We start from the raw sequence: 12,470 nt of genomic DNA, 5'->3' as shown, positions 1-12,470 counted from the left end.
CCCACTCATTCACACAGTTACACTTTACATGTGAGGAGACAACGCACAGAGAGGTCAAGTGACTTGCCCAAGGTCACGCTGATGCCATTTGGCACCTGAGCAAAGAGAGCCAACAGGAAGCCGTCACTCTCAGGTTATGAGACACTCATGCAGTGTTCCTGTGGACCCCCAGCTCTGTACCCAAGGAGTTGACCACCCGAAGGTGGAAAGTATTTGGACAAAAGATTGCATCTGTCCTCAACATGTACTTTTTCCCTTGTCACTATTCCCTCAACGGTGTAACACCCATTTCCACAGCACTGACACCCTGTGAGGCATTCGGAGTTCCCTGGAGATGATTTAAGGTATACAAGAGTGAGCGTCCTCAGAATAGCATCTCTGGGGTCATTTCAGGCGCTGAGGAAGACTGCACCACGCTGCTTTGGTGTAGGATACGGGGGAGGGGTGCTTGTGCCCTTGCTGGAGTAGAAACCGGAATTGGTCTCATTACGTTGAGGAGGGGGAGACTTGGTGATAGTGGAGAGGAAACTTACTTTTTGTTTACATATTGTTTCTATTCATTTGCATTTTTATGCAAAGAACGTAGTAATCATGGGTACACAAAGGAAGGTTCTTGTTTGTTCTACGAGGGGGCTGCTGCTAAACAATGCTAAGAGGACAGAGGCACCATCTGCAGCTTTGAAAGGAAGCAGCTGTGTCTGCATTCCTGCACTTCAGTAGGCATGTGGTACTTTGATGGCTTTTTCCAGGACTTATGTTCCAGCATCGGACATGGAAGTTTATAGAAAAAGGTCACCTGCTCGTTATGACTAGACCATGTGCTGTGACGTGTACGTTGCAGACCTGGACTTCTTGAGCACCTTCAGCTGGAGAGGTCCAAGGGGGTCTGACCCTACTCCAAAAGACCATCGCCCTCTTCCGGCTCCTGCACTTCCTAGGAAACACCTATAAGGTAGCCTCTGCCTCCAGGGTGTGCTGAAACCTCTGAGCTGACCTCTTCAACAGATGGATTAAAACAGATAAAAATCAAAAAAACACAAGTCCTTCCCCTTCGCTGACTTTTCTTTACATCTCAACATACAAGCACACATTTTCCATCTCACTGGCAAACACGAAAGCAGACTCCTACTTTACCTCCTGGCTGTCCCTGCGATTCAGTTCCTCGGACAGCACTCACGCTCTGCCATCAGAACATTTACCCCACCGTCAGGTTAAGAATGTGGCGTCCTCCCCGAGGGGCTCTGCTGACCCCTGCCTTCCAAAGCCTGCTGAGGTGGTCCTCAAAGGACTTTCGGACTCAGGCCTGTTCTGCCAGACCTTGGCAACAAGGGAGGCCACACGGGCAGTGACCCTCCTAGAGCCTCACCAGCACCCTGCAGGCAAGGACGCCTCTGTGCTGGCTGTGGGGAGCGGCCCAGGCCCACAAGGCCTGGCAGGAGGAAAGCACAGGCGCAGGAGCACAAAGAGGGCTTAACATGAGGGAAGCCGCTGGCACACCCCCGGCTGCCTGTGTACACCAGACAAAGCCACAGAGCAGCTGTCTGGGAAGGTGCCATAAAACCCTACTGTGTCCCTGGCTGTCACCGCCCGGGTGGGCAGCCTGCCGGCGAGGACACAGGACAGCCTCTTCGGGCGAGCGTCTCCAGGCTGCCCCGGCCCCTACCCTGCGGTGCCCAGCACTGGTAGGTGACGTGGCCATGCGGCCGAGGGCCTGGGTGGGGCGGTGGGGCCATGTCTTCCAAGCAGCTGTCCTAGCACCTGCCCTCTTTAAGTCCTTGGGGCCAAGAAGACAACGCTCAACTTATTTTATCTCAGGTGACACGCGATGGTAACCGGGCGTACTTTCTGGGAGTGCCTGGCCGGGAGGGAAGCGCGGGCAGAGGGGTCCTTATCTGTGTTCTTCTCAGTCCCCTGCCCCTCTGGCATGCAGGTTCCTGACAGCACCATCAGCTCTCCTCTGGAGCCCTCCTGAGAACCAGGGTCTCGAAGCTCTCCAGACCCAGCCTCAAGAGGGGCTCCCAGATGCCCACGGCAGTCCCGGCAGGGGCTCTTCGCAGCCGCGGGTCCTGCGAACACCTGTCGCTTTATGCTGGCCTCCTTCCGCCCCCACGCTTTGCTGATAGCCTCCACCCTTTTCCACACTGTCAAGTCACTGGGCTGGAACAGAAAGGCCTTATTAGCCGATCCATCTCCCAGACAGCACTAGAGGGTGGGAAAAGATCCATAAAACCTTGCCCTTGAATAGTCCCGACCATCCTCCTCCCCTCCACCTTGTAAACTTCACAGCCCGAGCGGGGAGGGCTGAGGTCATTGTCCACAGGAGACAGTGCCTGGGGGGTGAGGAGTTCGTGCTGCCCTGACGCCCGCCTTTGAGAACTCCCCGGGAGGTCCAGTCGGCCCTCTGATGCCTCCAGACCCCCGGGTGGCAGGCCTGACTCAGCCGAGGTGGCTCTAGCAGCTCCCTGGTTCATACTGCCACCAGCTACGGGGTCCTTGGCACGGCCGGGGACTGAGATGGCCCAGCCTGCCGTACCCCAAGGCACAAGAGCTCCAAGAGACTGAGGCAGGGGACTCCAAAATCAGCCCTCCTTGGGAACAGCCCTGCCACCCAGGGGAGCCTGGGTACCCCAGATGCTGTGTGGAAGCTGCCCTGCCAGGAGAGACCATGCTCCATTCCCACCCAGATTGCTGCCCGCGTTCCAGCGCGGCACCCTCACCAGGGCAGCTCAGGCTCCATCTGTAGAAGGATGAGGGGCTGGCCTCGAACAGGAGCTCCTGAGGAACTGGCCCCTGACTGCACCTCACTCACTGATCATGCAGGCAGACGGTGGCAAAGGGCACGGCTGCAGGGACAGAGGTGTCTCTACCAGTCACTCACCTGGCCGGAGCTTTACGATGTCAGGCACAACCAAGGCCGAGAGAGAAAGCTGGGGGCACCTGGAGCCCCTCTGGGAATGACCTCCCAGAGCTTCCCTTCACCTTAAAGCACGGCTTAACACTGGGGGGACAGTGCTGGAGCTGTCCTGTGACACGTCTCTGCAGGGAACCCGGGGCTACCTTGCCTGGGAGGTGGAATTTACTGCAGCGTTTTCACTGGAAATTTCAATAAAAATAAATGCTTTAAAATCCTTTCACTCTGGGGCTGGGGATTTAGCTCAGCAGCAAAGCGCCTGCCTGGCAAGCGCAAGGTCGTGAGTTCGGTTCCCGATACCGGAGAAAAACCAAAAAAAAAAAAAAAAAAATCCTTCAACTCTTCAGTATAGGTCAACCTAGAATAGGAGCACAGACATCATCTCTCGTGTTTTTCTTCCAGACCCTACCCTGCGTTTCCAGCCCAGTTCCTAGCACTTCCTACCCCTGGGGGCTGCCCAAAGCCCCAGTGCCAGCCAGGGTGATGGGCGCCGCATGGGTGGGGCTGGGCCAGGCCTGGGAGTGGATGGGGGCAGCAGAGGGGGAGGGCCCCAGGCCAGGCTCAAAACCAGAGGCCCAGCTGCCTCACCTCCTGCAAGAAACCTGGCCCCAGGTTGGCACTGCCTGGTTCCCTGCATGCCCAAAGCAGCAGCAGACACCAGCTTCAAGATGCAGTGGGCTCTGGAGGAGAGAGACCTGTGTCCCTGGGCCAACTGACTGCTCTTCGGGGGAGCAGGGAGTGCGTCCATTTCCTGCGGCCCTGGTGGGCAGGGAAGGGCAGAGCAGCTGCCCTTTGTCCTCTGGGAAGCCAGCAGCTTGGCAATTACCATGACAGCAGAGGACAAGACTGTCCCTTCTCTTCTAATAAACCTGGCGAACCCGGTGAGCTACAAGAGCAACGGTTCTGGGCCTGACGCTGGTGTGCTGAGGCAGTGGGGCCGGTGTGGGAGGTACCGGCACTGACCCACGGCTCCTGCAAAGCCCCGTCCAGCCTCTGCGTGGCCACAGAGCTCCCCGTGGCCCACGAGGCTGGGTGACAAACACTCTTTGCCTGGCATCTGACACACTCCTTCTCCATGGCAAGTGGGAGCCACAAGGGGTCAGGGATGACCACCTCCTAAAGGCTGACAGGTCAGGGTCAATCTTACACACAGCTTCGGGGCCACCACGGCAGGCAGAGGAGCTGGTGTTTTGGCATCCTGCTGTCCTGGGCCCTTCTCAATGAAAGCCTCGTCTTCTTGGTAGAATTTCGTTCTTATGGGTTTGTTACACTCTGTCAGGCTTGGGGCACTATCTTCCCGTCTGTTCCACAGAGGCCCGGTGTGGCAGGGAGAGGAGCCTGTTGGTCAGGCCCAAGTGGAAAGGGGAGACTGGTAAAGTAAGGCCAGAAAGGGTACAGAAATGGTGCTGCTAAGAAGGTAACTGTGCCTTGGCCTGTAATGCCAGCTACTCGGGAGGCTGAAGCAGGAGCACTGCCAAGTTCAAGGACAACCTGGCAGCTTACTTAGCAAGAGCCAGTCTTAAAAATAAGTTGGGGATGTCCTCAGTGTAAAGGCGCTGGCACACGCACACACGTAAGTGTGCCCAACTCCCAAGCAGACAGCTCTGTCCCTTCTATAGTGACCTATGTAGTGACTCAAGTTCAAGTTTCCGAAGCAGGCCATACCCATGCCCAATACATATAGTTTCTGTCAGAACTGGACTGGGAGCGGAGTGTGCCCACGCAGGGTTCCCAAATGCCAGTGTTGCCGGAAGTCCTGGGCACTGAGGCCCCTACTGTCCCTGAGAAGTACTGCAGCGTGGGGACGCTCAGCCGCACAGAGCCACGTCCAAATCCCGCCTGTGATGTGGCGACTCACAGCAAGGACTCGGGGTCCCCGGCACCTCTACAGCCTTCTCCCAGACAGCTCTTCTCTCTGTAGGACAACGTCCTCCACCGAACTTCCTGCCCGGACTCTGGCACCCTGTAAAGATGTCACGATGACAAAGTGGTCCACAGCACTCTGACTATGAAGTCCCACTGCATGTCACACCTTGCTTTGTTTTGAAGTCAAACCACTTAAAAGTGGCCAGTTGATCTCTCCTTATCTACCGAGCCCCCCCGGCTGCTGCTCTTTTACACTGGAATGAGCGCCCTGCCCGGCCCCAGCCATCGCTCTCACATCCCTGCAGATGCTGCGAGTGCAGGGCGGGGCGGGCAAACCCTACCAGTCTGCTGCCCAGCCACACTGCCTGCTGCCTGATCTCCAGGGACACGGCGCGGCTGACCCGCCACGTCACCCCGTGCTCAGCCAAAACCGTGACACAAGCGTCCAGTTCCGGCCCAGAGCCCAGGCAGTCACCGCAAGTATCCACCTCGGCGAGTCCGAGAAGCAGGGGACAGCAGCTCGGCTTTGGTTCAGGGGGTTCGGTGCAGACCAAGCACTGCTTTCACTTGTTAGGAAAACAAGGCCACAAGCAAACCCCGGGGGCGGTCACACCCCCACCCCACTCCCTCGAGGGAGAAGCCCATCTAAGACAGTAGCCCCTCTTCGCTTCAAAGAAAGCCCAACATACTCAGGAGAACCAGGGACTTAAAGTAATCATTTATTCAAGTTTTTACAGAAGGCAGTGCTTTTATACTGATTCAAATCCAGTGAGCTTTGATTCTACAAATATGGTCTACAAAAAAGATAGTCATGTGCAAAGCACATGTAAAGGGAAAGAGCAAATTCCCAGGAATCTTGTGAAGTGACAGTCACCAGTACAATTAAGTGTGGGCTCTGAAGACACAGGCCCCCTTGCCAGGCCCTGTAGCCCCGCTCACTTCACCTACAGCAGGCCGTTGCACAGCCCACGCAGGGCAGGATGGGAAAGTTCTTCTCACCTGGCTCACCTTGGTCACGTGATGGCACCCAACGCCAAGGTCTCCTCCAGGCACAGTAAGGCAACCTTCCCTCTGGACAGCACCAGGAAGTTGAGGTTTAAAAGAGCTGGAAACTAAAACACGTGTGGGAAATAAAAGTGACATCGCCAGACTTCCATGCTGCCTAAAATGCCGCATTTTAGAACCAGGAGGCTCCATAGGCAGATGGATGAATTCTTTTCAGGTCTAATAGGAGCAACAATACCTTGAAAAGGACCAAAAGACTCAGGTAGGAAAGAGGCACTTGAATGTAGAGAATACTTTCTCTCATCCATATTCTTTATTTTTAAATAGTATCAAATTCAGAAACAAACAGGGACACAGAAGACAAAATTCATTACACTTTATTAATACATTTTAGATTCTTATCCTGCACTTTTATAAAAAGGCATAGAAATTTTGGAAAAATTCATATACTGGACATATTAATCAAAATATTTCTGTAGAAGTTTCAGAACTCATCCGGAGGAGCACATCAGGTAAGTGTTCAAGGCCAGCGCTAGAAGCTGCACGGTTTTCCGGAATCACAGGGCTCCCCACGTGCGCGGCCATATGCAGAGGGGCCAGTGCAAGTGCTGGGCGCACCGCCAGCGCATCTCAGGTAGCGTCCATCGTCTGCATGGAAAGCGGCCTTACACCTCACAGAACTCAATGCAGACTCTGCACCCCGAGGGCGGGACAGAGACAGCGGCTGTGTGGGAAGACAGTTTACGAGGCTTGGTCTTTTATACAAGCCCAGCCGAGCCCAGCCTCTGGGAAGAGGAGCCCGAAAAGTGAACACTGGTGTTGCTGATGGCTTTAGCAGCCACATAATCCTTCCTTTGATGTCCAGGGTCAATGTGATCCTGGGCCCACCAGGGCTAGGAGGAGATGTATGAAAGAGACTCTCACTGTGATCTTTCCTGCAAAGGAAACAGCAATAAAATTTATTACCCGGTCACTATGGAGGAATTCTTGTAAACCAGTACCTTTGTGGGCCTCTGCCCTCCACTCTGGGGAGAGGACTTTCATCAGAGGACAAGGATGAGACCCGGGACACATCTCAAAACCCCCAGGGGTTTGCAGTTCAGCACAGCCACGGAACCCAGCAGGCTGTGACAGAGGCTTCATTTATAAGGCAGGGAGGGAGAGGCCTCTTTCAGCCCTGCTGCTCCAACCGCTTTCACAAGCTGAAACCCCGCACAAGAGGCGGCGGCCGTGCCTCCCGCCACACGTGGGACAAACACAAGCACTGAGGGGCAGCGGGCCCGCATTCCGCCGCCTTGGACAGTGGAGCTCAGTCCCTTCATGCTGTTTTATGAATCTACGGATCCCCGCATCACACGAGCACATACAGATGGACACTGGCGTGCAGGTCTGCTGTGGGCCGCCGCTGCTTCCTCCAGGACAGAGTCGGCCGGCCTCGGCCACAGACGTAGACGGGAGGCTTTGCTTAAGGGCTCGACTCCTGTTCCTGCTGAACTGAGCCAGTGTGTACAACGAGAACTGATATCAGCTCAGTAGGCACCGGAGGGCGGGTCCAACGACAGCCGGAAAAGCAGTGCCTCAGCTGGGAGCGCGGCTCAGCGTGGTCCCACTAGTGACTGCGGGGGACGCAAGACCTGGGCTGCAAATACAAGAGAGAGCTCACCGGGCCTGAGAAGTGACACAGAACCCACCCTGCCCACAAGCAATCAGCCGTCATATGGCTTCACTCAGTTCCTTGGATGTGCTTAGCTTCGGTTTTTGAAGAATAATTTGCAATTTCCAGTATATTCGACCTTCCAGACAGACGTCTGGCTCGTGGGTTTGTTCTGAAGACGCGCTGAGGGCAGCCAGTGCCCAGCGCGCACTCTTCACAGGACGCGGTGTGTCCTGGGCGGGCCGGTCTCCTCCAGCAGAGCTGTGCCCGCACGGCACTGGCCGCACCGCAGGGCCACCCGTCAGCAGTGGCCTCTGCCCAGCAGCTCCAACTTAAATGTCCCCATCTCACCTTCTCCCCAGGTGCAGAACTTAGCCACTGTGAACAAAGCGGAAACCAATCACTGTTCACCAATCAGCTAAGCTCTGCACCTTGTTAGAGAGGTCATCGCAGGGCATAGTTAAAGGGTCGGCGAGCATCTTCCGCGGTCCTTGGCTTCTGTTTCCAAAGAGCTACGAGACGCATCTGTTCTCCAAACTGCAGAGAGAGGGGAGCTGTGGTTTCGGTTTCGGGAGGAGCAGCCAAGGTCGTGGTTGCGTGGTAATCCCTGGCAATGTGATTTTAATCTTAAGTCACAAATCAGCATGCCAGGAACCCAAGCAGCCAGAGCACTCAGGAGCAGCACCGCGCCCTGCCACGCCCACCGCGCGCCCGCCGCCTCCAGGCTGGCAGCACAGGCATCCCTTAGCTGGCATCCCAGCGTTTTCCGCAAAGCACTGGGAGACGAGCCTAGGGACAACAGTGCAGCTCTGCATCAGGACACGGAGGTGCCTGATGGGCCATGTGAGAGAACAATCCAAGGGGGCTCTCCCTGCTCCTAGGCCCCTGCCTTTGAACCCTTGGGGACATGAGTGCCTCTCGCCACATGGATTCTACGCCACCTGGCAACATCTCGGGGGCCTGCTCGGGAGGGGGGCTCCCTGCTGGAGCGGGGCTCAGGAACAGTCCTTGTCCCTGTTCCTCCGAAGTGGTGGTGGGCTGCTGTGACCCTGCCTTCAGCTAAAACGGCAGGGACAGGGGCACACACTCAGGGCAAGGGCAGGAAATGGCAGGCTTTCCTGGCAGGTGACTGGGACAGCCCTTCTGTCTGATCAGGGACAAAAAAAATCACGAGGAGTCACGAGACCATGTGAGCCTCCACGGTTCTCCGGTGCGGGACCTGGGAATGAGCAAAGGAACGGGGCCCCTATCGCAGTTTTCATACACCAGGTAACACAAACCTTCCATGAAATTAAGAATCACAAGAGAAGAATGATTTACGCGGATTACTACAGGAGACGGGTGACAAGGTGAGTGCAGCTATTTCTGAGTTTCCATCGCCACTGCTGGGAGGGTGGCGCGCGCCTGATACAGCTGCCTCCCTCCACAGTGCAGAGTCACCCAGAGTTCCCTAGCAGCCCCTCTTCCTGCAAACGCGGTCCCCGGCTCTTCTGAAGAGCACAGTCGGAGTGCAGAAAAGCTCTGTGTCCTTCGGTATCAGCTCTTTCGGACAGGCAAGACACTTAGACAGAAATGGGCTTTGTAAGAGCAAAACTGCAGAGGTACACTGCATATCTAACAAAGGCAACAATGAATGCTAGAATGCTAGACAGTCATTAAAGTTACAAAGTATGCAACAACTTGACAAATGCTTGAGATCCAAAGCTAAATTTTTTTTAAAATGCTGAACGACATTGTATCATGTAAAATCTTGAAAAAAATAACTGAGAAAACACAGACATAAAGATTATTAGAGGAAAGAAACGCAATAATCTCACAGTATAATTTAACTTTATGTGCCACTGCTAAATTACGTACTTTAATAGTGCAGAACTTACACTTAAAAACCACCTGCTCGGAAGTTAATCCAACAGGTCCATCCGAAGCACTACAGCAGGGGAAGCACGTGTGCTCTAGGACTCCCCGGCGTTAGGCCAGGAAGAGATTCTTCTCCAATACAAGTGAGAAATAAGACCCACCATCTGGCACAGGGTGTCACCGAGCGAGCACACAGTGGAGGAACCCCAAGTCCACACGCAGTCAGGGGAGAGACTCCAGCCCCTGCCTTGACGTTGAAGACTGTAGGTCAGTACTTCTGCTGGGGTTCCCATTCCATCTCCATGCCTACACGAGGTCCCCCCCAAATTCCCCAGGTTACGAACCCCAAGGTGACTGAAAATGGCGCCAGAGAACTGGCTGCCTCTGTTGTACCATGGAGTAGCTGGCCCTGGCCTCCATTCTGCCTGCTCACCGCGGGGCCTGCGCAGCCCAGCAGGGAGCAGAGACTGAAGCTGCGGTGGGCTTGGGCCACCATTGGCTTCTTACTGGTTCATCTCCTGAGGGTATCTGGTGGGAACCACATGCAGTGAAAGGAAGGAGAAAGAATCACCTCTTTAAAACAGCATCTCAGCCACCACCTCTGCCGAGGACCTGTCCATCTGGCCCTTGGCCAGCTCGAAGCACCTGCGGGCGAGCTGCTGCTGCCTGGCATCCTCACCCACCATCAGCTCCCCATAGAGGTACACGCCCATCGCCTGCAGGCACAGAGGCCGGACAGCATTAGGAAAGGGAGCTCTGTCTCACACGTGCACATGCAGACACGGTCTGTGCTTCCTGAAACCTGCTGCTGCTAGGAAGCACGAAGGCCCGAGAAAAGACAGGTGGCTGTACGTCTGGAATCTGCAGCTTCCAATGCCTGTTTCTTCCTGGTTCTTGTGAAAACCCCACAGAGTTCTTAGCTAGTGAGTCTGCCAACAGATTCTGGCCACCTCCCTGGTGTAGAGGGACGCCTGCGTTGGAATGTCTGGACAGAGCCAGGTCGCTCCGGTGACCAGCACCGAGAGCCCTGTGCCTGCTGCAGGACTCGGGGGTCCTTCCCGGGAAAGTGTGCGCTAGGACTGGCTGGACCCCACTCCCGCAGGCAGCCCATCACCCACTGGAGCAACGAAGACCCCACTGCACAACGGGGACCCCAGGATGCCTGTCCATTTGCCCCCCGGCCACTGTCCTGCCACAGCCTTAAGTGCAGCAGACACTGGCTTTTCTGTTTGGAGAACAATGCTGCGAAGACTCCCATCTGTACTTTTTCTACATTTTAAAAGCAGCCAATCCTGTTCTGCAAGACTGAAGGGCCCCTTTGGTTCTGCCTGCTTTGTTGTTCCAAGCTGAGTTACTCCGAGGGTCACATTCTGTTGGAGCAAATTAAAAGAAGGAATTGAAAGGCAGCACAAGATAAAAACTCAGCGGTTAGCGATTCAAAAGTGTTTTCCTGACAAAGCTCAGACACGGTGATCCTTGCATGGCAAAGAGCATGGTTCTAAGTGTGCTCAGCCATTTCTGGTCTTCTGAACAGACCTGACGCTGCTCTCGAGCTCGCTGCTTCTGTGCTCCCATCTGCTTCTCCAAACTCCTCCTGCTCCACTGTGCAAATGTGACATTTCTGCTGCTGCGGTCATGTGCTTTTCTGTGTGGGAATAGCTGGCCCTCGCTCACTAGCTGCCCCCTGCCCCGAGACCCTGTCAAAGGTCCTTTTGTTTGTCCCGCCCTCTCCCTCCACCCCCACTGAGCACAGCCCCATTCCGGCAGCCCACAGTGTGGCAGGCAGCTCCTTCAGAGGCAAAAGCTGGGAGGGAGGCAGGCGGGGGTCAAAGAAGGCACCCAGAGCGGTGCCCCCACTGCATGCAGTGGACGTCAGAGGTGGTCAAGCATATCCCCCGATACTCCCTAACACACACACTTCTGGTGGGCTCTAAGTTACTGCTTCCTGGGAGGAAGCTCTTACGGAAGGGGATGGAGCTCAGGGCTTGGCAGACACCAGCCTGGGCTTTCCATGCCAGCCTGCACTTGAGCTCACAGCGGGGCTCAGGGGATGGGACCCAGAGCCTCTGGAGAGCTCCACAGGCGACTCAGCCAGTGGTCTGCGGGCAGTGAGCCCTCAGGTGCACCTGCAGCATGGCCCTCACCACTGTGCAGGGGTGCAGGCTGGGGCCATCAGCTCCAAAGAGCACTAGTGCCTGAGATGCTCCCCAGGACTCTGACCTCTTGGCAGTGATGTAAATGTTCTGAGAGAGATGCCAAGAACCTAGGACTCTCTGTGAGGGACACCCCCAGGGACAGGCAGGGGCCAGCACTGAAAGCATCCTCACCTGGTCCTCCTGAAGGAATCGCTCCACCTGTTCGTACGCACTCGTGTACTTGTGCTTGACAATGAGCTCACACCACCGATGGCGAACCTTGGAAGAAAGGAGAGGAAGGTAAGAGCAGGCTGGCAGGTTGCATGGCCCGTGAGTTTAACGAGAAAGAGCCATTGGCATGCCACACGGCCACTCTCTGAGTTGCGCCAGCACTGCTGACACATTTAGTTGTGTGTTTTAGTTTAGGTTCTTTTTAAAAGAGAAGAACCAAGTTCCTAATGAGGAGGGATCAGAGTTAACCCTCATGGGGGCAAAGATACATTTCAGCTGGGTGCTTCAATGCCTCAGATACCACTTTGTAAGCAATTGAGAAATGCAAGACTGGACTGGGAAATAAGGGCCACCTCCCCCAGCTAGGCTCCCGGTGGCATGACTTCCCACAGGGTACTGTGCCCAGGGGCTCCTGTCACAACTCTGACCACTTCATTTCTTGTAACAGTGGTTGATCCATGAGCCCGACTATAACAATAAAAGCAATAAGGAGAAGACGCCTCTCTCTGATCTCAAAAAGAGCCAAGGTGGCCCTTCTTACGGTGTGGGCCAGAAGCTGGAGCAGGGTGCTGCTGACCTAGTAGCTCCTGCTCCTGCTGCAGGGGTGCCCTTGAGCACAATATACTGGAAGCAGACAAGCTAGAAGCAGATGCCATCCTTTCAAAAGATATACTTTCTCTGGGAGACTGACGTAGGAGGATTTCAAGTTCAAGCCCAACCTGGGCAACTTAGCAAGAACTTATCTCAACAAAAAATAGAAAAGGGGCTGGGAATACAGTGAAGTATGAATAAAATCCTGAGTTCAATTCCC

At 55.1% G+C, this 12,470-nt stretch overlaps 1 protein-coding gene across 1 annotated transcript in view; it reads right to left on the bottom strand.

Moving 5' to 3' along the window:
* Window positions 1–6,066: 6,066 nt before the first annotated feature.
* The window catches only part of LOC102004493 (chromosome unknown open reading frame, human C9orf3), a 340,448-nt gene continuing 334,044 nt past the window's right edge, over window positions 6,067–12,470 (bottom strand). Inside the window, exons 16-18 of the mRNA XM_013513835.1 lie at window positions 11,621–11,707; window positions 9,865–10,009; window positions 6,067–6,717 (exon numbers count right to left, since the gene is read on the bottom strand). Of these exons, the coding sequence (XP_013369289.1) occupies window positions 9,869–10,009; window positions 11,621–11,707 (228 nt within the window). The 3' untranslated portion in view covers window positions 6,067–6,717; window positions 9,865–9,868. The remainder of the gene's footprint in view (window positions 6,718–9,864; window positions 10,010–11,620; window positions 11,708–12,470) is intronic.

This window comes from Chinchilla lanigera, unplaced genomic scaffold (genome assembly GCF_000276665.1).
Source record: "Chinchilla lanigera isolate Chin_1 unplaced genomic scaffold, ChiLan1.0 scaffold00021, whole genome shotgun sequence".
In the NCBI taxonomy this organism is placed as follows: domain Eukaryota; kingdom Metazoa; phylum Chordata; class Mammalia; order Rodentia; family Chinchillidae; genus Chinchilla; species Chinchilla lanigera.
This window is presented reverse-complemented; position numbering and strand designations above follow the sequence as displayed.